The sequence below is a fragment of the Eschrichtius robustus genome, chromosome 18 (genome assembly GCF_028021215.1).
Source record: "Eschrichtius robustus isolate mEscRob2 chromosome 18, mEscRob2.pri, whole genome shotgun sequence".
NCBI lineage: Eukaryota > Metazoa > Chordata > Mammalia > Artiodactyla > Eschrichtiidae > Eschrichtius > Eschrichtius robustus.
In genome coordinates this window covers 1,843,618-1,870,810 of record NC_090841.1, presented here as the reverse complement: position 1 = coordinate 1,870,810, position 27,193 = coordinate 1,843,618, and the positions used below count along the sequence as shown (strand labels likewise).

Sequence of the window (27,193 nt, the reverse complement as noted above, 5' to 3'; positions counted from 1 at the left end):
ATGCCAAGACACATCATAACCAAACTTGTGAAAACTAAAGACAGATAAAATCTTGAAAACAGGGACAAAAGTTTACCTTACCTATGGGGGAAAATTAGAACAACAGCAGGTTTTTCATCAGAAACTGTGGAGGCCAAAAGGAAGTGCTATGGCATTTTTCAAGTGTTAAATGAAAAGAACTGTCAACCCAGAATCCTGTATCCAGCAAATATTCTTCCCTCAAGGTTGAACGTTGGCAATTACAGATTGTCAGCACATCCTTACACTGTAAGTATGCAAAGCAAAAACAGGATGAAGGCAGTTATAATGGCTTTCTCCTCACATGCTTCTCACTTGTCAAGGAAGAAAAAGTTTTTTCCACCATAACTTTTCCTTTTCCGAAGATGTATCCATTAGCCAGAACTGTATCACATGGCCACAGTAGATGCAAAGGATGGTGGTAAAGTGAGAGTATCTGGGATTTTCAATCTCAATTAGTGGGGAGTAGGTGAGAAAAGGGGGCAGTTAAGTGGAGAAGAGCATGTGGCCAGCTCTCAGGTTCACATAGAAACTTAAATTTAGATTAATATTATCTGCAAATGAGATTATACATGGTCACTGACATGATTGAAAAAAGGACATTCATTATACCTTTACAAGGCACATGTAACTATTAGTATGTGTAATGTTTTTTATAGTTCTGGCTTTATCATCAAAAGAACTTTTAAAACTATATTGGGATCCTCAGAAAATGGAATATCCCTCTGTGAGGCCAGAGGCTCTGCAGACAGCTCAGCGTTCGTTGTCCCTAACTGTCCTTTGTCTGTGTAGTCGGAGGGGCAGCTAACAGATCCTGGGGGCTGGTTCCACTCCGCCCTGTGCCAGGCGTTGGTGACTCAGTCGCGTCCCTTCCTCCAAGAAAAATCTGGAAGGAACTACAGATTAGAAACTAGTAATTACATACCAGTGTCAGGAGTGTTATGATAAGGGAATTATATAGTGCTGTGGGAATGTATGCTAAGGAGATTTATTTACCCCACTCCTGTGGTCAGGAAAGTCCTCTTGACGAAGTAGTTCTGGTCATTCTTGGTTTGTCTAGCTTTGTTTTTGGTATGGAACAGTTTTGTTGTTTCCTGTAGTTGCGTGTTGTCCTAGTGGGAAGTTGGAAGAGGCAGCCACCAGAAACTGTTAGCCAGATGCAATTTAAATCAGAACTCTGCTCTGACAAGTGTGATCACACAGTATGTTATCAACTTTTGATCTTTACTAATGTGATTACTAAAAATGGTATCTTCATGTAGTTTTACTTTGGATTTCTGTTATGAATGAGGTTGACCATCTTTTTTATGTTTGAGATGTTTGTATTTCCTTTTCTGTGAAAAAGTGGGTTGTTTAAAAAGAAACTCTTACTGATTTGTAGGTACTCTTTAAACAGAGAAATTAGTTTTTAGTCCATAGTAAGAATTGTGAGTATTTTTTCCTAGTTTCTTGTTGTCTTGTAGTGATTTTTTTCGAGCATTTGTTTTTACTTTTATGCAGTCAAATATATCAGTATTTTCCTATGGCTTCTGTGTTCTGTGTCATACTCTGAAATATCTACTCAGCTCCAAAAGTGTATATATTTTAAAATTTCCCTTGTTTCATGTAGTACATGCATGATTTTGTTTTTATTTTTTGCATTTAAATCTTTGATACATTTGGGATTTATCCTGACCTGTGTTGCGAATCTCAATGGTATCTTTTTTCAACATGGCTACCCATTTGTTCTGATGCTATTTATTGGCTCTGTCCACACTGATTTGAAATCCCATGTTTATCATATAGTGAATTCTTATATGCATTTGGTTCCATTTGGGAGCTTTCTGTTCTGTTCCAGTGATCTATTTATTCATAAGCCAGTACAACTGTTTTAATAATTGGGGCATTTGTAATATTTTTAAAATACTGTGCTCTAGGATTTGACTTGACTAGTGCTACTTCATTATTCATCTCTTTCAAAATTTTCCTACTTCATCATGTAAGTTTATTTTTCCACAAATGAACTTTGGAATCTGACTACTTAAAAAATAAAAGCACTTTTATTGAGATGACACTAAATTTATAAGAATAACCTCAAGAGAATTGCCATTTTAATGATGTCTCTTCTGTGTAAGAATATAAGCCTTTCCACTTGTTCAGATTTTATTGGTGTCCCTCAGAAACATCAAAATGTTTCTTTTTGTATAGATCTTGCTCAATTCTTACATTTACTCCTAGGAACATTATTTTTTTAGGTGGCTTTGTAAATAGAACTTTCTTTTATTATAACTTCTACATAGTGATTACGTGTATATTGGGAATCTACTGATTTCTGTATATCAGTTTTTGTACGCTATCACCTCTTACTTATAATAGTTTTGCAGTTGGTTTTCTTTGACTGTAAAAGAAGGTAGTCATATAATCTACAAGTAGTGATACATATGTCTTCTTTTCAATTTCTATACAATTAATTTATTTCTCTTTTATAATTGTGTGGCTACTGTAGCGCTTCCCAATCATTTCATATATGGCACCTAATGAAAATTATATTTTTAGTAGCGTACACTAGCATAAAGGGGAAATGCTTTGTGAGGCCAGAGGGGACCAGCCCAGGGTTTAACTACCCCAGACCATACCTGAATGACCTAAGATGGGCTGGAAAACCCTATGCCTCTCTGAAACAATGTTTGGAAAAAAAAAAAAAAAAAAAAGTAATGATCATGAACCTGCTTGCTATGTTCCTGACTTTAGTGGGAATACTTCATTGTGTTTTCTCATTAAATTATGTTGGTTTGGGGATTGAGATAGATATATTTTAGTTTACTAAGGAAGTATCCAGATACTCCTATTTTATCAAGAGATTTTAGTCAAAAATGGATATTGAATTAATAAACATTTCTTAAGCATTGTTGCTGTATGCCAGGCTTTGGAACTAAAACACTGAATAAAATGAAACACACTCCAGGAAAGAATACAAGTCCAAATACACTTGAGTTCAGATTTTTTTTTTTTAATTAATTTTATTTATTTATTTTTGGCTGTGTTGGGTCTTCGTTGCTGCGCGCGGGCTTTCTCTAGTTGCGGCGAGCGGGGGCTACTCTTCGTTGCGGTGCACGGGCTTCTCATTGCGGTGGCTTCTCTTGTTGCAGAGCACAGGCTCTAGGCGCGCGGGCTTCAGTAGTTGTGGCGCGAGGGCTCAATAGTTGTGGTGCCCAGGCTTAGCTGCTCCACGGCATGTGGGATCTTCCTGGACCAGGGCTTGAACCCGTGTCCCCTGCATTGGCAGGCGGATTCTTAACCACTGCACCACCAGGGAAGCCCTTGAGTTCACATCTTATCTACACTGCATGTACTAGCTCTGTGACCTCAGGGATGTCCTTTAATTATTTTGAGTCTTAGTTTATTTATCTGTAAGAGGGAACTAATGATAACTGTTAGGGTTGTTATTGTTCTAAGACATGATCCCACACTAATGCAGTCCAGCAGGGTGAGACAGACATGTCAACAAGTAATTGCGAAAAATGAGGTGGTATGGTAGAGATGGAGGGGTGAGCAGCGTTGAAATAAAGGAGTGACCCGCTCTGCCTAGAGTGGGACTCAGGAAGGCTTTGCCAAGGAGGGAGTGTATACACCGGGTCTTGAAGGATGAATAGGGGAAGCAACAGTGTGTGAAACAGCCTGATGTATTTAGGAAACTGGAGTTTTTTTCAGGATAATTAGACCGTGGGTATGGGCAAATGACAAGAGACTGGAGAGGCGGACAGATTGTAGATCACAGAGGGCCTATAGTGTTTGCTCCTCTGAAGATTGTGGACTTTTTTCTGTAAGCGACTGGTGGGTGTCGATTTGCTGGTGGTGAGGATGTTGTTCAACTGCAAGTAGAGTTGCTTTAAGCTATCGCATTTGAGAAGGTCCTAAAACAAGGCAATGGGAGAAATGGGAGGGGGAGGCGGATGTGAAGAGACTTAGGTAGTAGAATCAACAGGACCCAGAGGCTATTGGACTATCCAGAGCGGAGGAATAAGGAGCAGTTCCCAGGGTTTCAAACTAGGAAGAAAAGTGCTCTAAAAATTACAGGATAAGTTCCTCTTTTTTTTTTTTTTTTTCTGTAGAAAAATAACAATGTGTTTTGTGTGTAGCTTTTACAAAAAGTTTGGTAAATTACATCACAGACAACTTAATTAAGTGCCATATGAGTGCCATAGAGGAGAGTTCCACTCATTCTGTAGGTAGCATTAAGAAAAGAGCTAAAGAAAACATCATAACTATAATCATATTGATACGCTTAAAATTAACAAAGGTCTGAAGAAAAATTTTAATCTGATTGCAAAGTTTATGATAAAGAATAATTTGAATTTTAGTGTTTCCATGGTTTTTGAGTGTGCAGTTCTGAATTTGCATTATTGTTTACATTTTACAACTAAATTTTATGTTTATGAAAATGATATTAAGGTGAATAGTCAACCTGAAATAAAGTTTATATACAAGTGTTTAAAATATATTCACTGTGTTTTCTTCTATTCTAGTTACACTTTCTGGAAATGGAGAGAACGGTAAGGCACTTTTAACTTTTACTCTCAAGTTAAGTAGACTACTTATGGTATCTTAATTACAACCCATATACTTGTTATTTAGTGATGACTGTGTGTGTTTTGGTTTCCAGAAAGAAAATATATATTCTTAAAGCTTAAGTGATTAAAAGGAGATGTGTTATTAGATTTATTTTTATACATTCAGTATATTCTCATTTGTGTTATTTATGTAAATTGAAGTTGCTGTTATTTTGTAAGGCATCTAGTACCCAAACTTCTTTGATGTATTTATATACATATTTTTGCCTTGTATATTCTTCAGAACTCTTTATAGTAGCAGTTCAAAGATTTTTAATTTCAGTTCTAGCTAAGTTTGAGGAGGAGGTGTTGTTTCATGATGTCTAAATTTTATTGGTGGTTCTCTTGTTTATGCGTTTGTTTCAAATAGTACTTTACTACTCATAGTCATTTAATTAAGTAACCAGACTCTGAATTTGTAAATTGTATTACTAGTTCATTTTGAAATGGAATTAAAGTTTTAATGACTAGTCAAAGAGACAGTGTCTAGAGAGAAAAATCATTACTCAAAATTTTATTGAGATAAAAGAAAATTTTAAGTCCTTTGAGATCAAATTTCAAAAATAAAATTTGATTTGAGATATGAAAATCCAGAGGGTTTCTAAAACAGTTGAATAGTTAGAAACTTTTTTTTTGTGGTGGTTGTTTTTTTGACCGAGCTGCGTAGTTTGCAGGATCTTAGTTCCCAGACCAGGGATCGAACCCGTGCCCCCTGCAGAGGAAGAGCTGAGTCCTATCCACTGGACCGCAAGGGAAGTCCCTAGAAATTATTAATAAATATTCTTATTGTTGAAAATAGAAGGCATTAAGCATGTAAATCTCAAGTTGACTTTGGATCTAATTTCTCAGTAACAGAATAAATATAGACTCAACCTTGGTAGGCTTGTTTTTCTTGCTTAAAATCAAAACTGTTTCCTGTGTGTTGAAAGCACAGATATAGAAAGCAGAGAATTTCTGAAGTTCTTATAAAAGAACTTTTAACTTGGATCATTATGTCTTGGGGCTATTTTCCCCATGTCTTTCAGAGAGTCTTTCAGTAAAGTTTTTTGTTTGCTTATTTGCTTGTTTCTTAATTCAGTTACAGGTGATTTTTGAGTCAGACTTTCTGATTTATAGGTTCAGTTTTTCTTTGAACTTTGATTCAATTTGATGAGTTAAGCTTTTACTTTAAGTATTACTTCTAACCAATAGTTTATAGCATATATATGGGATTATTAGTAATCACACTAATTTGAACTTATTTAAAAACAATATTTCCTGTTATTATTTATAATTTGATAACTACCATCTATTAAGTGCTTACTATATTCCAGGCAATATACTAAGAGATTTATTTTATCTTTTCTTTCTTTAACTGAAGGTTAAGATTTTTTAAGGCAAAAACCATGTGTTTTTGTTCTTATGGAGAGCAAAAATATTCTAAAAAAATATTAAATGTTTAAAAAATGTTAAAGTATATTGTTCTATATTCTAGCCTTAGTTGTAAGTAACTCAATGATTAAGAAGTTTAAAGTTAAAGTAACCAAGCTATGCAATAATATGTAGATGAGGATTGACAAACTTGATTGAATATGGGGGCAAGGCAATGATATAAAAAAGTGAAATGAGCTAGGTGAAGATAAAATTGCAGACTTGATAAATGGTTTCAGTGTTGGTGTAACAGGAGACTCAGCCCCAGCCTGTTTTTCCAAAGGAGAAACAAATGAAGGGATGCTATTGAATCCATTGGTTAGACCATGGGGTTTAGCCTAGAGGGAGCTGGAATAATAGAGAATGCAGATTTTGCGAAACCACAATTTGCAATGAGGATGACAATCGGTTTTTGTGAAAGTGAAAAGAAAGCATATTTGAGAATAGAAGGAAGTTGTGGTTAGGGCTTCATCTTGGCACCAGATGTTATCTCTGAAGTAGGATGTGACCACTAAGATAATAATTTAAAAAGCGGAGGAAAATTAGTTTAGATATGACACAGTGAGAAAGACCTTGGGTTTTTATCAAGCATATATGGGTTTGAATTCTGGCTTTATCATTTAGTAAGTAAGTAACACTGGGCAAAATATTAAATTCTCTGAGCCTTCGATTTCACATTTGTAAACTGAAAGAATACCTACGAGACCATTGTGAGGGCTAGAAATAAGGTAACGTTATATGTCTTCTAGTAGACTTTCAGTAGGTAGAAGGGCTGATTTGAGTAGCTATAGTTAAAATAAATATGGTTACTAGGAAGTTCCAGAGTTTTAGAATGCATTCATTAGTCATGTAGATGGAGCTATTTCCCAGGAATTTCATAGCCAACGGCGATAAGAAACGGTGAGCCACATATTTTACGCTGGCCACTGAGATGGATTGGAAGCAAGAGACTGGAAGGCAGGGGCGCCCCTTGGCTTGTGCAGTGACCCAAACGACATGAGCAACAATTTAAGAACTGTTGCACTAGCAGTGAAAAGAATGAGAAGTTTACTTTGAAGGAGATTTTAGGAGCTAGAAGTTGAAGTACGCGCTCCGTGCTGATTAGCCAGCCATGCGTTGTGAGGGTCATCGAGCCCTGGCTTCCTGCATCAGTCATCTGTGTGTCTCAGGGTTCTGTTCTGTTAGACCAGGCATGGACCAGTATAATTGCAGAAGAAAATGCTGGGGTCCAGCAAGTTGTCAATTTTGTATCGTTATTTTATGTGAAAACATTTTTTAAAAACCAAAAACATAAGGAAAAGTAACCTCAGACCAAAAGAAGGACAGTACCTCAAATTGAATACATGTTAGCTTTATAAAAACTTCACATTGTTCTTAATGTTTCTCATTTAACTGCAGACCAGTGAAAACTTCTATCAGTCTATATACTTGGGTAACACTGAAATAGGGAATGCACAAAAAGAACCAGTTTTTGAGAAGAAGGAACTGCTATACTTGGACAGCAATGATAATAATAGCCAGTATTTATTGAGGATTTATTATGTGTCAGACACTGTTCTAAGTGTTTTGCATTTATTAACTCATCAGTATTAAGCAGCTAACCTAAAGGAAACACATTAAGTGCTTTAACTGAAGTCTGAGTAAATTATTTGGGGAGATAGTATGAAGGGATAATAAATTCTGAAAGTAATGGAGGAGGCTTTTGGAAAAAGTAATATTGGATCCGAACTTTAAAAATGAGTAGAATCTCAGACTTTTATGCTCATCTGTGCTTTGTTTTCTTCAGTGAGTTTGTGGTGCTGCATTCCAAACTGAAAAAGAGTTTAAGCACTTGGTAACTAGTTCTGGCTTCTTAATGGAAACCAGTTCCACTTCTTACAGATAGAAAAACCACAGAACACAACAGAAAGTTTTTAGTTATATCAGTGAGTGAATATTTGGAGATAAAGATGTTGGAATGTTACACTAATCCACTTAGGAAACAGTTATGGCAGAAATTCAGAGTGGCTAAAATTTTTTCATTACCTTGTGTTGAAAAGGACAATGGAATTTAGGATACCTTTCCTGACAGTCCAGGAAGTGAGTTGTTTATTTTCAGTATATAGTTTCTTGGATTTAATGTTCATAGTGAACATTAAATAATAATTTTTAAGTCATTTAAAATCTAACTTTTAGGAAGTGCTTTTGAAGGAGGTGCTCATAAGATTTCAGCTTAAATCTTCAGCAACTTAATGAAATCAAATCTCATCTCAGAATACAGTCTTTACTTATAAACCAGGCCAATAACCCTTAAATGCAGGAATAGAATGTTTTTTCATATCTGTAATGTTAACGTCATGCAGATGAAGGAGTGTATATATTTGATGTTTTTAGTACATTTTAATTAAATTTTTTATTGGATCGAGCCTCCTGACCCTAAATATTGTGTTTTAATATATAATGCTTTTTCCTGTTTTCACCTGGATTCAATGAAATGTTATTTGTTTTTATTTACCAGGAAAGGCCGTTGTTTACCTTGTGGCTTTCCATCTTTTCATTGTTATGTTTGTATGGTCCTATTGGATGACAATTTTCACGTCTCCCGCTTCCCCCTCCAAAGAGGTAAATTTAATGTTGGTAAATTACCAAATGCTTTCACTAATTATGGAATTATTTTCCCTGTGTTGCCTTTGTTAAAACTTTATTACATAATGCATTTGTTCTGTTTTCATTCATAAATTGCTTGGTAACTCTGCATTGTGAGTGTGAGTCATCAGCGTATCCCTCAGATATAGCCCACTGACGTAGCATCGTAAAAGATGGGTGATGGCGCTAAGGTTTAGCTGTGCTAATATTCTTCTGCCCTGCTACGCTTTCTTAAATTAAAGAGGTACTTTATGTCACTGGAGTGAATAATCTTAAGGGACAGAATTGAGTTAGGAAAGTAGAGTTTATTTTTAGAAACTCTCAACATTTATTTTTTCTCAGGCCTGAACAAATAAGCTGCAACTAAATAAAGTGTTTTGATTGTGGGAAACAAATTGTCTATGCTGTGGCTTGTCACACCTAGTGTGGCTGGTGTTTTTTCTACTTGGAGGTTCCACTTGGAAATAATATGAGTGCACATTTATGTGGAGTAAAGCCGAAGACCACTATGTCTCTTTTGCCTTGATATAGCTGACTGAATTCTCTTCACCTAAAGTTTAGAATAGCTAGATAGATAAGAATATATACTCTAGAGTTAGGACTGCCTGAGTTTGATTTTCTGCTCTAACACATTATTTAATGAATCCAAGGCTTAGTTTTCTGTTTGGAAAGTGGAGCTAACAGTCATGCCCGTCTCTGTAGGGTGCCTGTGAGGATTAAGTGAGATTCATTTACGTAAAGCTTTTAACACAGGACCTGCCATATGGTTAGCACTCAAATATTAGATGATGGTAATAATGTTATTGTTTCCCTTTGTATTAAATTCATCAAAAGCCATTAAAAATTATAGATGTATGTTTAAAGATACCAGCTTCCATTTAACTTTTTATAGAACATATATGCAGAAAACTCTACATGCCATAAATGTACACTTGACGAATTTTCATGAACTGGACACGTGAGTAACCAGCACCCAGTTCCAGAGGCAGAACATGACCGGTTTCCCGTGAGCCTCCTCACATGCCCCCCAGTCACTGCTGACGAGACACCGCTCTCCCGCTCCCCCGACCCCTACCCACCCAGTAGCGTCCACTGGCTCTGCCTGGTCTGCACTTCACGTGGATGGAGTCACACAGGACGTGTGCTTGCGTGTCTGGCTTCTTTCGTTAACGTTCTCTTCGTGTGCCATTCATCCATGTTGTATACACTTGTGGCTCCCTCCTCTGCTGTGTTATATAACACAGTTTACTTATCTGGTCTACTGTTGATGGACATGGGCCGTTGGGCAGCTTGCAGTCTCAGGCTGCTACACATAGGACTGCCATCAACATTCTAGCACATGTACGTACATGCATAGTTCTTAGGGGCAGATGCCCAGGAGGAGAATTGCTGGGTGCTGCACATACATTCAGCAGTAGTGGGTAACGCCAAACTCTCATTGCCCATTGTTTCCACTGGGGGCTTTTGTTTTAAGGGATAATGTAAACCACTCATCACGCTTACTGTTTCTTCAAATATATTCTTCAAACATTTGCTAATAATTAGTCAGCCCTTAAAGTTATATTACAAATTGCCACCCATATCTTAATCTCTTAAGTTGAAAAGGACCTAATTTTATCTAATCAATTACTAGTAGTGATGGCTGTTGGAAACATAGCATGTGTGAAAGTAAATAGTTTTTGTTACAGGAAATAAAAAATATAATAACAAAAACAATTGGTAATACTTTTGAGAAGCAGGATAGTACAGAGGTTCAGAACTCAGCCCCCAGCTCCAGACCGCCTCGTCTGCCTCATGCCTCTGCGTTTCTAGCCGCGTGACGTTGGACACGCCCCTTAGCTGTCTGTACCTCAGGTACGTCCTCTGTAAAGTGAGGCTGGTAGTCGTATGCACCTTATTGGATTGTTGTATGGGTTAAATAAATTAATCATACGTACATGTGATTGATGGTATTTATAATAATATATAATTAATGCTATAGGGAAAGTGCTTAAAAGAATGCCTAGCACATAAGTGCCATCTAAGTTATTTTTTTCTTTTTTGGTTGCTGTATTTGCAGTGTTGTACCCATTTAGCATTTAGCCCAGTGCTTGACTAAGCCTTTACGTCCACTCCATCCCTCGTGCTCCCCTGTTCCTGTAAGTGTAACTGTAAGTGTGACTGACAGCCTGTGTCCAGTGGCCCTTCTGTGGCACGATCTGCCTTCCCTGTCACGGACCTCATCATCTAGTATTGTAATTGCCTGCTTACCTGTATGCATCACCTTATTAAGTCGTCGGGTGTTTAAGGGCAGGGATCATTTCTATCATGTTCTCCACTATATCCCTCTCCCACTATCTGGCACATAGTGGGCATCAGTAAGTATTGAAGGGATTGATTATTCAATCATGAAGGGCCAGCTAAGCTAGGCTGCAGTGACAACCAGGAACAGGAATGTAAGATTATCTTTCTGAATAAGCTTACTCTGGGCTGCCTGAGTAGCTCTTGATAAGAAATTGCATAGTTGTGAGATAGGTGTTCATGACCGCATTAAAAGGACTCTAAATGTAGAGGCTTGAGCAACACTTCGGGCTTGGATCTAGGGGGATTGGTTGGGTCTAAAAAGCAAAAACTATACATTTTTAGGGAAGTTAAGTTATAAAGGTAGGCATTTTTTTTTTCATTCTTTCAGGCAGCAAGTATTTACTGAGCATCTGCTCTTTGTCAGACTGGTGGGCTCTGGGAATAAAAAGAACGAGACAAACATAAAATGTTATAAATCGTGATACATTTAGAAAAAGAAAGCGATGATGTGGCAGAGCATAACAGTAAAAGCTATTAGGAAAAAAGCTATTTTAGATAGTGTGATCAAAGAAATCTCTGAAGATGTGGTATTAAAGCTGAGACCTTTATAAGTTATCTCTTCCACTAAAGGATAAGCTTTTTGAAGGAAGGCTCTTTGTTACTCACTGCTGTATCTTCATTGCCTAGAATCAGACCTAGTATATAATAGATTGCTAAATACTTGAATGAACGAATGGTAAGGAGGAAACAGCATAAGAAAAGCTGGTAGGCATCTTCCATCGCTAAGTGTCATCTCTCTAAAAAGAAAATATGGTTCCGTCGCTTCTCTGGCATTCCTGCAGAGGTTGCCAGTGGGCTGGTCATTTGCCTGGTACACAGACCGTTCACGAGCTGAAGTCTTACTTCATGTCCATTGCTTCTTCCTGGAACTCTGTATTCAAGTAGTGTGTTGCCCTGAATATACTATTTTCACCTCTTTGTGTTTTCCATATGCCGCTTCGTTTGCCAAAATTTTCTTTCCTGCTTTGTCTTCCTGGACGATTCCTGTTTATCTTTCTAAACCCCATTTAGGTACGACTTCTTCCAAGAAACTTTCATTGACAGCCCCCACCCCTCCCGAGGGAGCTTTGATCACACCTTGCAAAGAATTGCTGATTAGTAATTTGTAATTCTTTGTTTACATGGTTAACATTCGGACTGAACTATAAGAATGTGTTTTTGAATGCCAAGGCTGTATTTTTTATTCATCTTTGGAGCCCTGGTACCTGGGACAGTGCCAAGCTCTTAATTGGTGTGTAACAGATACTTAAATTGAACCATTTGAACACTAAGTTTAAGATAATGGCATTTCATAGTTTGAATTCTGTTCAGTAGTATTTAATGAAAAATAGACAGTAATAATTTCAGAACTCTAGTTCATTTTAAGTTTTGTTCCATTCCTTATCTAAAATCCTGGTGTCTCTTGAGATTTTCATTTGGTTTTCATAATTTATAACCATAGTTCTCATGGAAAAGTAATGATTTTGAGGCCTGGCTAGAAGTAGTTCAGCCCAGGAAAATTCTGTTCAGATTTTACAAGGAAACTGTAAAATTTGATTAGAGCATCTTTTTTTCCAAATATATATTTAACGTTATACCATATGATTTTTATTCTCTGTTTTGAATGTTTCAGAGATGTATCATGTCAGGGAAGAACTTTCTAGCAAGTTACAGTTCTCTTAAAAGAGAATGGGCCGTCTTACAAAGTAGGAAAGTATTTTTGTACCTGAAAGTATTCGAGGGGGTGGATCTCAGAAATGTCTGAAGATTCCAGCCTGCCTGGGAGTTTAGATAAGTGACCTCCAGAGTCTCAACTTTAAGATTGTGTGTAATTTTTTCTGATTTTTTTCTGTCCTGTTCACATGTCCATGTTACTTCTTGTCCTTTATAAGTAAATTGGGGATTTCTTGTGTGCCATCAAGATTTAGTTGTGGGAGCTAGGCTAGGTAATCTAAATGGACTCTTCTACTTCTTAAGCCATCGTGTTTTGGTCAGGTTAGAGTAACAAGTCTGTAAAAAGAAAGAACACGTATTTCACATTAGCAACACAGAGGGAAACATACTAGCGTAGAACTCAAGAGACTTGTGTTTTTATATCAGCTCTGCCAGTAACTCTGCAGCCTTAGAAAATTCCCTGAGCTGCTTGGGATCACAGTTTCCTCACCCCAGAGCTCTTAATCCTGCCTGTGCCGCACTATCGCCCCGTTTGTAACAGAAGAGGCTGCATCAAGAAGGCAGTGCCGTTATTGACAATGAGGCATTGAGAGCGTGGAAGGCTTGGTACTTGAGTTCGCAGGTAGACCAAAATACTCAAATTTTAAAAGATAAAGTTTTAGTTATGACTCCTTAGACCTTTTCAAGCAAAACCCTGTAAGTAAATAAAAATTGAGGAACAGTATTGTTATAGTATGAACTATGATCAAGGGCATGTCTAGGGCCGTTTTTTTGTTTTTTAAAAAAATCTGTGAAATAAAGACCAATAGAAACTGAAAAAAAACTCCTGGTTACATAAAATAGAGGCATAAAACTGAGGTCCTTGAGATGCTGGGATGACATGAAAAGAAGAGCAACTGAACAAGTCCTTTGTAGGAAAATGCTATTTAAAGAAATAGGCTGGAGGCCGCCCACACACGGGAATTAGAACTTCAGAAGTGGAAACTGGAAACAACTCTATAAAGGAAGGGTTCTCCTTGAGAAAAGGAGATGGTGCTTACCTTGGCAATCCTTAATAATTCTGGAGAAGGCACACCCTGATTGATTAGCTTTTTAAAAGCAAAAACTAAGTAGTAAAAGAAGGACTTGTTGTCCTCATTGAGAAATTTGGCCAGAAAATAGTAGGGCCCCATGCCTGTGATTTAGCCTGTTACGCAAAGCAAGTGACTCTTTGGACATCCTTCCATATCTCTTGACACTAACTTTCAAACACCAGAATTTTTACTAACAGAAAACATATATTAAGCCCTTTTTGATGGGGAAAGTTAATCTTCTCTGTAAAAAACAAAAATGCAAAAAATACTTAGTTCATGTTCTTTGCCATCATTAGTATGGAGGGCAAATATTTCTCAATCTGTCAGAGGTATGTGGTTTTGTTAAAATGTGCTTGATTTAGCTTCCTAAACAAATTTGAAGACAGGTTTTGCCTTTATAGAAGGAAATATTTTTGTTTTTTTCTGTTCTGGATAAAACTTTGTTTTTCTGAGCCTGGTAGTTAGTAGTCATGGGATTAAAAAGAATTAATAGTTATTTCTCCTTTTATAGTTCTGCTTGTCCAATTCTGAAAAGGAACGTTACGAAAAGGAATTCAGCCAAGAAAGACAGCAAGAAATTTTGAGAAGAGCAGCAAGGGACTTACCTATCTATACCACATCAGCTTCAAAGAGTAAGAAAAACAAATCTTCAGCTTTTCTTCCCAAAGAATTTTTAAAATATGGTAATTTTTGCCAAGATATATTTGCATGATTTGACTATTAAGTGGATATTGTGGTTGCCACAAATAGCATCTGTGGGAACAGGATTTTCGTGTGTTGTGTATCTTACATGGTATTTCAGATAACAGGTATGTACATATGTCGATACAGATTTTTTAAATGAATTTATTTATTCATGGCTGCATTGGGTCTTCGTTGATGCGCGCGGGGGCTACTCTTTGTTGCGGTGCACAGGCTTCTCATTGCGGTGGCTTCTCTTGTTGTGGAGCATAGGCTCTAGGCACGTGGGCTCAGTAGTTGGTGGCTCACGGGGCTTAGCTGCTCCGCGGCATGTGGGATCTTCCTGGACCAGGGCTCAAACCATTGTCCCCTGCATTGGCAGGTGGATTCTTAACCACTGCGCCACCAGGGAAGTCCCCTGATAATAGATTTTTTAAGGGGCTCACTTTAATGTGGATCTCTTTTTTCTGCATTTCTTTTTTTTTCCCAACTCAATCTTCATGGGTAAAAATTTCATGTATAATTTTTAGTAAACCATCATTTGGAAATCCTGGTTTACATTTGAATATTTTGTGTCATCACTGAGTAATTTTTTAAAAAATCAAGAATGTGCTAACTTAGAATGGGGAGAAATAAAAGACATCAAGGGGAAGAAGCTTGTTCAAGGTTATAAAGCTAGTATTCAGAGAGCCTGAATTTGAAGTCAGGTTTGTCTGGTTCCGAAGCGGTGTCTGTTCCACTGGCCCTCTTGACGTTTGTGACTGCAGCAGCCTCCTTTTCTCAGGGGCAGAGCCTTACTGATAGGGATGGACCTGTGAGCGGCCAGACTGGTCATTTAAGTACAGGAAATTGTTTTAAATTATGTATTATACATCTCACTAATTCATGCAAATACCAGATAATGGTGATAGCTAACAGTTATTCTGACCCAAGTTCTTTACACATACAGACTCATTTAAACTTCACACCAGCCTGTGAGGGAGACACTGCTCTCTCCATTTTACAGACGAGGGAACGGAGACAGGTTAAGTAACTTGTTGAAGGTCATACAGGTAGTCATACAGGTAGTATGTGAAAAGGTGCTCTGCCTATAGAACCCCTATGCTTCTCAACTCTGAGGGGAAATAAAAGGAGCTTTACCTTTGTGTAATTATGTACACATTCTGACTTAAGAAAATATAAAATTTGTGCAAGATTTTAGGAGGGGATATTTGACCGACATTTAAATTTTTCATGCATTTCATATAGGCACACTTTGGAGATATTGTAGGTTCGGTTCCAGACCAGTGCAATGAGGTGAATATCACAATAAAGCAAGTCACATGAACTTTTTGGTTTCCCGGTGCATGTAACCGCTATGTTTACACCGTGCTGTAGCCCGTTGAGTGTGCAGTAGCATTACGTCAGAAAAACACATACATACCTTAATTTAAAAATACCTTATTGCTAAAAAATGCTAACCATCATCTGAGCCTTCAACAAATCATAGCAGTAATATCAAAGATCACTGATCACAGATCATCATAACAAATAAAATAATAATGAAGCTTGAAATATTTTGAGAATTACCAGAATGTGACACAGAGACACAAAGTGAGCAAATGCTGCTGGGAAAATGGCACCAGTAGACTTGCTCGATGCAGGGTTGCCACAGACCTTCAATTTGTAAAAAAAAAAAAAAAAAAAACGCAGTATCTGTGAAGCACAATAAAACGAGGTATGCCTATACTATCCCTTTGCATAACGCAATATATTACCGTATAGAATGAAAACATGGATTTCAGATCAGACCCCAGCTTTTCCATTGCTAGTGCAATGAGAGTCACTTAAACTTTCTAAGCCCTGGTTTCCTCATTTTAAAATGAGAATAATAGTCTCTAAATCTCTGGAAGTATACATAAATGAGACAAGCACTTAGTATAGCTCTCAGTGTACAATAATAAATTTTCAGTAAATGAGAGCTTATTTATTTATTTATTTATTTTTAACGTTTATTTATTTTTGGCTGCGTTGGGTCTTCATTGCTGCCCACGGGCTTTCTCTAGTTGCGGCGAGCAGGGGTTACTCTTCGTTGCCGTGTGCGGGCTTCTCATTACGGTGGCTTCTCTTGTTGCGGAGCATGGGCTCTACGCGCGCCGGCTTCAGTAGTTGCAGCATGTGGGCTTCAGTAGTTGTGGCGAGTGGGCTCAGTAACTGTGGCTTGCAGGCTTTAGAGCGCAGGCTCAGTAGTTGTGGCACACAGGCTTAGTTGCTCCGTGGTATGTGGGATCTTCCCTGACCAGGGCTCGAAGCTGTGTCCCCTGCAATGGCAGGCAGATTCTTAACCACTGCGCCACCAGGGAAGTCCGAGAGCTAATTTAAAGTAATCCCTTTTTATATTCAATTATAAAATGTCTAGTTTACAACAGTTGTTAGTAGCTGCAGTTATGTAGATGAGATTTTTTTTTTTTTGGCCGCACTGCGGGGCATGCGGGATCTTAATTCCCTGACAGGCGAGTGAACCCGTGTGCCCTGCAGTGGAAGCGCAGAGTCCTAACCACCGGACCGCCAGGAAGTTCCCTAGGTGTTTTTAACCCAAAGTCCCAGGATTTCAGAGAATTAATGAAACCGTGAGATTAAACACAAAATTTTGGGTACTTTTTGAAGTAGCCTATTCTTTTGATTTTCAGAGCAGTACCTATGCCCCAAAGAGTTAAAAGCTGCTAATGTAAAATCTTTACCCTTAAAGCTTTATTACTTTTCATTAATTTTAATGGCTTTCCACTACTCTGAAAAATACCCTTCGTCTGTTGAATAGTGCACCAGAATTTTGCTGAGCACTTTATGGTGATTACTTATGCCCCTCTGAGACAGTGCAGCACTTATCCCCACATTAGAGATGAAGAAGTGAGACACAGGGAGGGCCCTGAAGTCCCCAAGTGGCAAGGTCTGGGATTTACACCTTATCTTCTGACTGCAGACAGAGTCCCTGCCCTTGAGCACCATTTTATACTGCATTTCTACTGCTTAGAATCCCAAAGAATATTGGGGGTTTTTCTTCTTTTTTTCTTATTACAGAAATAATACCATGCATTTTTTAAAAAATGAAATTACAGAACCACATGTTATAGAAAGTGGATCTTTCTTAGAGCAGAGATTAGTGAAAGTGGTGGAGCTGCCTTCATGGAGGGGCATGGGGACTGTCACTGTGCTCCTTTTGTGCTTTTTTGAACCCCGTGGACATCTCATCTATTAAGGAAACAAAATGAGTCTTTCTAAACCTCCGCCCTCCGCAGTCTGGATACAACCAATGCCTCTCTTTAGCTTTCTCCTGCTCCATTTCCCTGTGTCAACTCTGCTAAAACTCTGTCCTTCCCCACCTTTTATTTTTATGTCTTTTTCTCTTCCTAGAATGATTATTTTCTCCTCCCTAAATCTACTTTAAAGTTTTAATTCACTGTCCAACTCTCTTCAACCATTTCTGTTCACTTAAACAAGAAGAGATTTTTAAAATCTTCTCTGAACTTCTCACATTCTTACCTTGTAGATCTCAGTTCACTGTCTGCTGGTTGTCTGTGCTCCTCACGCCTTGACTCTGGCCTGAGGCTCTGGCCCTGGGATCTCCGTCCATGGCCCTAACACAGCAGTGCGTCACCCCCAGGCCCCCAGGAGGCGTTTGTGGGGTGAATCTGTTCCTGGGTGTTCTCCGTAATGGCTGCTTATACACTTGAAAGATCTCCCTAGTTTTCTCCCCTTCGCTAATCTTTCCCATCCTAGAGGCTCACTTTATGTTTTATCAAAAATAATAATATTATTGTAACAATAATAACTGCTTTACTGGGAATTTGGTATGTTCCAGATTTTTTTTTTGATTTGCACAATAGTCCTTTACGCTTGATATTATTTGTATTTACGAAAGAGGAAATTGAGGCTTTCAGAAAGTGAGTTACTGACCCAAGGTCACAAGCTAGTAAGTAGGAGAGAACCCGTATGAAACATGGCGGCAGAGTCCCAGCTGCTTCCAGGCTCGGGGGCTGCCCTGCACCTGCACACACTTGGCTGGCCCTCAGGACCTCGCTTCCTTCTTGGGGTCTGCATTCTTGTCCTTTATTAAACTTGCATAAAGATTGCTGACCTTTTTCTTCCCTTCTCCCACAGTTTGCTCCTAAAAATCTTGCTTCTTCACGTAATAATTTCCAACCCATTTCTTCCCTCTGCTTTCAGGTGTACTTCAAAGTGTATCTCCTCTTAAAAACAACAACAAAAATTTGGTTCTGACGTGTTCCAACTACCATTCTATTTTCTCTTCCCTTTGACTGTAGGTCCCCTCGTAAGTCGTCTGTACCCTGGGCCTCTTTTCCTTCCCAGCAGATTCCAGGCAGCTGGCTCTCATTCTTCCTAACCAAGTTCGGTGGCTTCTTGTCATTCTGACTGCTTGAAAAACTTTCTTCTTTGTGCTTTTCCATTCTAGTTGTTCTTGCATCTTTGAATGTTTATTCTTCCTCCTACATTTTTTTAACCCCACTTTACAAGCGTGCCTCGTCCCAATTCTTTTTGTACTGTTCCTTCAGCTGTTTTTAACCATGGAATTCTGACACCACGATATTATGATCGTTGGTTCACTGTGTCTCAAACGATTTGTTTTCTTTAATAGTTTTCAGACTGAGTTACCTTTTCTCACTGTGAACTAGCAGATTGAGGGATGTTGTCACACGAGCCTGCGCTTGCTGCCCAAACCCTTCCCTGTTGTCAGGCAGAGGGGGGTGGACTGCGGCTGCGCCTTCAGAGGGACGAGGCTGCCTTGCCCTCCCCCAGGGCCCTTGGAGACCCTTGTCGGGGCTTTGGCACTCCCCTTGGCATGTGCGCCCGCTAGAGCTCCATTCTCGTATCTCCACCTTCCGAAGGATAGCTGTACCTGAGTGACCTGTTACCCCAATTCAAGTCAAGCAAAACCTAACACCGTGGGGGCAGGAGGGAAGTCTGTCTGGTTCAACTTTATACTCTCAGCACAAAGCAGTGTTTGTCACAGGGTAGAGACTGAATATTTGTTGAATGAATGAACGAACGAAAGAAAAACAACCTAACCCCCCTCCCTCCACCCGCCCCCATCGAGCTTGTTTCTGTCACTGGCAGCATCATACTTCTCGCCATCCCTCCTAGAAACCAGTTTTCTTTGACTGCTGCTTTTACTTCAGTTCTTCCATCTACTCAGTCATCAAGACCCTTAAAAAGGCTTCTTGAGAAGTCTGTTTAGTGTCAGCTCATCTCAGAGCAGTGGCAGAATTTTGAGTGGAGGAAGTGTAGAGGGAAAGGAAAATAAGACCCTGGGCTTCTGGTCCCCGATCTGACCACTCAGAGAGAGAGACAGAGAGGGAGATGATCTGGGCAAACTACTTCTTTTCTCTGTAGGTTTTGGGGTGTTTCTAACCTAAAAAATGAGAGGTTGAGTTAGGAGACCTCTCAGGTCCTTTATACCTGCTCTGCTTTTTCTACCTTGCATGGTTTCACTTCCCTAGTGTCCAGTCTAGCCAGGGTACTACAGAAGGCCCTCAGTAAGGTATAGCTTATTCATTTAATAAGTGGATATTTGTATAAATTCCTTTCATCTTGAAGTTTGGTTTAAATTATAAAAGTAATACAGGAACATGATTTAAAAACAATTTTTTAAGGATACCAAATGAGAAGTGTCTGCCCCTCACCCTGGCACTACTCCGCAGAGGTTGCCACCCTTCTTGTATATCCTTGCAGAAATTTTTTATATATAACAGAATATTGCAAAACTTATATACAATCAATTAACATTTTAACAATGAGAGTGGATAGGTATTAAGCAGTACAGATTTGGTTACCTGGGTAGCTGCCTTCTAGCAGGTGTAACTTCTAACACTGCTTCAAAATAACACTTTGTGTCTCCCTTATATATGTTAATTCAAGTCTGAAGGTGGATACATTGTATTGGGATGTGTAAAGAGAAAAATACATATATTCTTCTCCCCCTCAGAGATATGAAACATGCTGCATATCAAACTATTCTGCAGTTTGCTTTTTTCCACTTAATATGTTTGCACTTTTCCAGTTTAGGATATGTGTCTATTTTGTATGGAGAATTCTTGTTAAAGTCTACGTAGTGTATCATAAAATGCTTAACTATCTTCATAATTTGTTACTCCTAGTGTTTTGTTATTGAAACCATGTTGTGGTGAGAGCGTGTCTATAGAATAAATTTTCTAGCGGCAGAGATCCCGGGCAGAGAGTGTGCATGCCTTACGCTTTTATAGATACGGCCAAATTCTTTTCCAAAAACACTAACACGTGACGTGGTCCATCTACTTTTTAGAGGGTATGTTTAATTTAAATTTTTATTTGAACCTGTCTTCTGTGCTGTTACTATGTTTGTTAGCCCTAATGATCACAAGTAACGGACAACAGCTTAAGCTTTTTAACTCCCCCTTCCCCGCAAAAGAAACTAGCATAACACACGGGATGGTGTAAGAAAGTGGTGGGTGTTTCCTGTGCCCCGAGGGCAGGACTGCAAGGAAGAAACTGGAGCTGAGAACCGGGAGCCACAGGGGCTCCTGCAGCTGTCCCTGCTGCCCCCTGGCATCTGCTCCCTTTCTACACTGTTGCCCTTAAAGTGATTTTCCCTTTCTTACCCCATCCACGTGGCGAAGCGTGGCCATCGCGTGTTACTCACTTCCACCCCCTGAGATACAGCTCACTGCCCCTCAGCCCTGATTCGTAGGCGAGAGCGTGGACCAGAAGGGGGAGGTGGGTGGCTTCACACAGTCCAGGTAGAAGAGGGGTCTGAAATCATTTCCTGGAAAGAGAGTGGCCTACAGACCAGGCGGATACCCCCAAAAGAAGTCCACCGCACTTACAGTAGATCCCGTAGAGTACTTATTAGTCAAATGCTCTAAATCTGTGAAAGTTTCAGCTCTAGTGAAAGACCCATAGTAATTTGTCTTGTTGCCAAGAAGCATTTGTTTGCTTTGGAGGCCGTGATACGGAGAAAGGTTAGCATCTCACTGTAATTTTGTTTTTCTCTATTCATCCAAAATAATGGTTTTAAAGAATTATTGATTTGTGAAGTCGTGGGACATCTCCCTCATAAATCTCAAAGAACTATTTTGTCACTTACTTAGATTTCAAAAACCAGAACCTCAGGTTCTGAATGTTCTGCAGATTCTGGTGGAGCTCTTCGTTCAGTTGGCTTTTTGTTTTTGCCTGTGCTGTGTGGCATGCAGGATCCTCGTTCCCCGACCGGGGATTGAACCCGCACCCCTGCGTTGGGAGCACAGAGTCCTAACCACTGGACCGCCAGGAAGTCCCCTCCACTTGGCTTTTTACTCTTCTCTCAGAGTACTTGAGCGGAGTGGGGAGAACAAGCCTTGCCTGACCCAGCCTCTCCGACCCTGCCTCGTGCCCTCCTCCTTTCCTCTCTGCTCCAGGCACAGCGGCCCCTCACTGTTCCTGCACGCTGAGCACCCTCCCACCCGAGGCCTGTTCCCTCTCCTCAGATTCCTCTTTTCCCACAGATCTGTGTGACTGACCGGCTCCCTTCTTTCAGTTTCAGTTTTCTCAAATGACTCTAAAATTACAGTATCCCAACTCCCCTTCCCTGCTTTATTTTTCCTGTCAGCACCTATCACTAATATACTACTTCTTTTGTTACCTTGCCTTGCTTATTACTCCCCGTCTTTTCCACTAGAGTGTAAGTTCCGTGAAGGCGGGGATTTATGCCGAGAGCAACATCTGGCCCCTAGTAGGTGCTCATTATGTTCTGAATGAATGAAGATACAAACTGTATATATTAGAATTTAGTGGGAAGAAGTTTAGAGTTCTTTTGCAATAGTATGTTTGCAGTTTTGCTATTTATCTGGGATGGGGTGGGAGATAATTGAGAACGTTTTGATATTTTACTACAGACATCGTGGTACAGTAGGAGACAATACTTGATTTAGGTCTTAGTGTATCTGACTTTTGCCGCTAAGCTACATGTTTGACTTTATACCAGTTCCTTATTTCCTTGGATCTCCTTATTCATCTGAACATTGCTGGGCCAGCTACATTTCTGAGGTTCCCTTCTGCCTCTTGACATTTGGATTTCATAAGCTCTCCAATGAACTTTGGTATTATTTTAAAATTATTAGTTGTCAGTTTCCTAGAGTTGTTTGTAAGAAATGAAAGCAAATTTTATAGTCAAATTAACTCAACTCTAAACATACATTCTTCAACAACTTCCTTTTAATTCTTAAATGTAGCCGTCAGATATTGTGAGAGATGTCAGCTGATTAAGCCTGACCGTGCACATCACTGCTCAGCATGTGACATGTAAGTGTTTCTCTTTGGCTTTCATTTAACCCCAGTACTGGAACTGGAGATGGGAGAACAGAGAGTGAAGGAACTTAGCAAAAATACTGCATCCTCTCCCATTATTTGCTCTGTATGCAGAGCTAACATAAGTATGTATATAAGCTAGAATATACTTTGAAGTAATCTTTGATAACAATTCCTGTACCAGTTGTTAGAATTTTCTTTAAGTATGTGTACTTCTTGTGCATATGCTTAACGTAATATTGATGACCAAGTAAGTAATACCCACCCCCTTGAGGAAGATAACTTTAATTCCTGGATTAAAAAGACCATCATGACACTTTTCTTGTTTTTATTCTTAATGTTGGTATTAAAGCCTAACAAACCACAAAAATATTACTTTCTTTTTTTAATATTTATTTATGTATTTATTTGGCTGCACCTGCTCTTAGTTGCAGCACGCAGCATCTTTGGTAATGGCATGCAGGATCTAGTTCCCTGACTAGGGATCGAACCCTGGTCCCCTGCATTGGGAGCATGGAGTCTTAACCACTGGACCACCAGAGAAGTCCCATTATTACTTTCAGTTACCACCTCTGAAGTTGTTCCCCCCAAAATTTCAAAGATTTTATCCCTTATGCTCTTGTGAGAAGGTAGTGTGTTGAAAGAAGGACCCCTAGTATGGGAATTCCAGTGAGTCCTTGAACTTGAGTGAGACAAGTCATTTAACCTTTTGGGTATCAGTTTACTCATTTGTTGTATTACTTGAAATGATCCATTGTCTAACTTTGTGCAAATATACATTACGTATACTGGTGGGGAGGCAAATTTGGGGTTTTTTTTTTCTGATTATAAAACTACAGTGGTTCTTATACATGGGATAGAGTTGTATAAGATCTGCGGAAAAAAATAACCACCTACAAGCCCATCAGTGTTAATATTTTAACAATATTTGCTTCTAAAGTTTTATCACTTGCACATGTGTAAAATAACTTTCATTTTACTTTCCTCAGCTGACTTTGTGAACTAGATCTAGCTAATGTACCAGGTGCTATATGCACCATATCTGTATATTAAAGTGTTATTTGATGTGGTCCATCCAAGTCAGCTGAATTCTCAGTGTGAAAAGTCATTACTTCTTACCTACAAAAGTATTTGTGGAAGTAACAGAAATTGTCTCTAACCTAATGTCTACTGGGTTGGTTTTTCTAAGATGTATTGCTAAAGGGAAAATTTTAAGTAAACAAAAAATATATATATATGTATATCAGAAATTAGAATCAGGGAGATTTTTCTACATGGATTTTCTTATGTTCATTTGTTTTCTTAGGTGTATCCTTAAGATGGACCATCACTGTCCTTGGTACGTATAAAACCCAGAGGAAATGACGTGGGGGGGAGAGGTGGGAGGGGAGCATTTGGAGTGGTTACCTCAGCATTCCTAAACGTTGAAGGTCAGTTTAATTACTCATAGATATCAAGATTGACCTAGTTTTATGTTTCTGCTACATGTTTTCCTTTAAAAATATATTCTGATGTTATTAACCCAAGTAATTGTCTACTAAGAATTAACATTGAAATCCCAAATTCCTTACAGAATTTATTTAAAACACACATCCATAATTAAGACACTGCTCCCTACTTCCCAAATGACCCATTTTCTAGTTATAGTGATTTTAAGTTTTTTCATCTGTCCTATTTGTTATTATTATGGTAAAAAAAACATTAAATTTGCCATCTTAGCCACTTTTAAGTGTACAGTTCAGCAGTGTTAAGTACGTTCACACTGTTTTGCAACCAGTGTCCAGAACTTTTTCATCTTGCAAAACTGAAACTCTGTACCCATTAAACACTCCCCACTCCCCTCCCCTCAGCCCCTGGCAAACACCATTCTAGTTTTTGTTTCTGTGAGTTTGTCTTATTTTTACAGTGTGATTTTCTTTATTCTTCTAGGGTGAATAACTGTGTGGGATTTTCTAATTACAAATTCTTCCTGCTATTTTTATTGTACTCTCTATTATATTGCCTTTTCGTGGCTACAACAGTTTTACAGTACTTTATAAAATTTTGGACGGTAAGTCTTTTTTTCTATCTTAAAACATGTATTAAGGACTTTTTAAGATGCTGTTTCATAAATAATTCCTTCATTCTTTATTATAAGTAGACATACTTAATTTTACTAGTTAGAGTTTATAATGGCTCAGAAGACAGATGGAGTTAAAATTTACCTTCATATATACACGTTTGTAAATAAATGAATATTAAATAGGATATAGTGAGCTTCTTTTAGTAATCCAAACTGTTTCCAACCATACTGTCAGTTTTAGGGAAGTAATTACTTTTACTTCAGATGATGAGACTTACTGCAGTTTTACAGTAATAAAAGTGAAATCCCCAGCCCCAGGTAACCACTAATCTGTTTCCTGTCTCTGGAGATATTAATCCTTTTTCTGTTGTGGGTTGCAAATGTTTTTCCACAATTTTGATCGATGTCTTGTAACCCTGTTTGCTTTTGTTTTTACTAAATCAAAATTTTATATTTTTAAAGCAGTACTTTAAAATTATGATTTCTGGCTTTATTCTGTTCACTGTAAATTTATACAGATATTTACCCAGCTTTTCTTCTGGCATTCTTATTGTGGTTTTTTTTTCCTCCCTCCATTTAAATCTTTGATTTTGAAGGTGGGGGTTATTGTGGTTAAAGGTACTTTTGTATTTACTCTTCCTAAAAACCCTATGAAGGTATTTTATTTTATTTTATTTTATTTATTTATTTTTGGCTGCATTGGGTCTTTGTTGCGGCGTGCGGGTTTCTCATTGCGGTGGCTTCTCTTTGTTGCACAGCATGGGCTCTAGGCATGTGGGCTCAGTAGTTGTGGCTCGCGGGCTCAGTAGTTGTGGCTCGCGGGCTCTAGAGCGCAGGCTCAGTAGTTGTGGCGCACAGGTTTAGTTGCTCCGTGGCATGTGGGATCTTCCCGGACCAGGGCTCGAACCCGTGTCCCCTGCATTGGTAGGCCGATTCGTAACCACTGCGCCACCAGGGAAGTCCCTATGAAGGTACTGTAAAATGTAGGTTTTATTATTCTTCAGGTATGGTGAAGCTGACAGATGAGGAGATGATAACCATTGAAAAGATAGTGTGTTACTCACAGTTCCAAGGGAGGGTTCATGCCACCCCGTGCAGGGCCACACAGGGAAGCACCAGAGTTGCTCAGGAAGCAGAAGGCACAGGGCCCATGGGAAAGCATGGTGAGGCAGGGTGTAAATGCACTTAGGGTTAGCTAGTTTGAATAATTTCAGTGCTCTCTGAGGATACAGGCTGTTCCTGGTTGTCTGGTGTGATTAGGGCAGGGTAGTATTGCCCCCTGGAGTGTGAGAGCCAGAGAAAGGAGGTGTTTTGGAGTATGGGCTCTGGATTGATTAGTTTGTATATGAGAGGTACATTCCTTGCTATCTCTGTAAGAATTGGATGGCCCTGGGAGAGGCACTCTCTCCCCAGTCAGCAAGGCTTCAGATGCCAGAGCATCAAGAATACAGAAAGGAAGAAAATATAATGAATGCAGAAGGAGCTATTATTATTCCAGTTTTCAGAGTTGGAAACTGAGGTTGGAAAAGTTAGGTAACTAACAAGGTCACATACTTAATAGTATAGGAAGCCAAAATTTTAATTTAGATCTTTCTCTTCCAACATCCAGATACTTGAGTCAATCAGCCTAATGAATTTTAGCCTCTGTTGTTCCCCTAGTTGGGCAGCTTTGTTCAGTTTACAACCTACTTCACCATACTCAGTGGTCCTATTTAAATGAAGATGAGGGAATTCCCTGGTGGTCCAGTGGTTAGGACCGCTGCTTTCACTGCTGTGGCCCAGGGTTCAATCCCTGGTTTGGGAACTAAGATCCTGCAAGCTGTGCAGCATGGCCAAAAATTTTTTTTAAATAACAAATGAAGATGAATCTGTGCCAGATGAAGGAAGTCCAAATTTTAGAATTTCCCATTTCTTTATCAGAAACTTATGTTTGCATGTAATGATTTATTAATTAAAAAATAAATATTTTAAAACTTTTTGAGGGCTTCCCTGGTGGCGCATTGGTTAAGCATCCACCTGCCAATGCAGGGGACACAGGTTCGAGCCCTGGTCTGGGAAGATCCCACATGCTGCAGAGCAACTAAGCCCGTGTGCCACAACTACTGAGCCTGCGCTCTAGAGCCCCCAAGCCACAACTACTGAAGCCCGCGTGCCTAGAGCCCGTGCTCCGCAATAAGAGAAGTCACTGCATTGAGAAGCCTGCGCACCACAACAAAGAGTAGCCCCTGCTCGCCGCAACTAGAGAAAGCCCGCGCGCAGCAACAAAGACCCAACGCAGCCAAAAATAATAATAAATAAATTAAAAAAAAATTTTTTTGAGATTCATCATGAGTAAGGAAAGACTAATAAACTTAAGTCTACTTTTTTCTCTGTTCTTCAACAATTACTATGTGCCAGGCACCTATGTTCTAGGCACTTGGGAT

At 39.0% G+C, this 27,193-nt stretch overlaps 1 protein-coding gene across 4 annotated transcripts in view; it reads left to right on the top strand.

Moving 5' to 3' along the window:
• ZDHHC20 (zinc finger DHHC-type palmitoyltransferase 20) overlaps nt 1–27,193 on the top strand; it is a 70,923-nt gene that overhangs the window by 21,596 nt on the left and 22,134 nt on the right. For all 4 annotated transcript variants that reach the window (XR_011071033.1, XR_011071032.1, XM_068526751.1 and 1 more), the window contains exons 2-7: nt 4,524–4,550; nt 8,515–8,618; nt 14,223–14,343; nt 22,633–22,702; nt 24,015–24,047; nt 24,638–24,758. Coding sequence is in view for 2 of the 4 variants with exons in the window: in XM_068526751.1 (XP_068382852.1) it covers nt 4,524–4,550; nt 8,515–8,618; nt 14,223–14,343; nt 22,633–22,702; nt 24,015–24,047; nt 24,638–24,758 (476 nt within the window). In the remaining 2 variants the exon portion in view is untranslated. The remainder of the gene's footprint in view (nt 1–4,523; nt 4,551–8,514; nt 8,619–14,222; nt 14,344–22,632; nt 22,703–24,014; nt 24,048–24,637; nt 24,759–27,193) is intronic.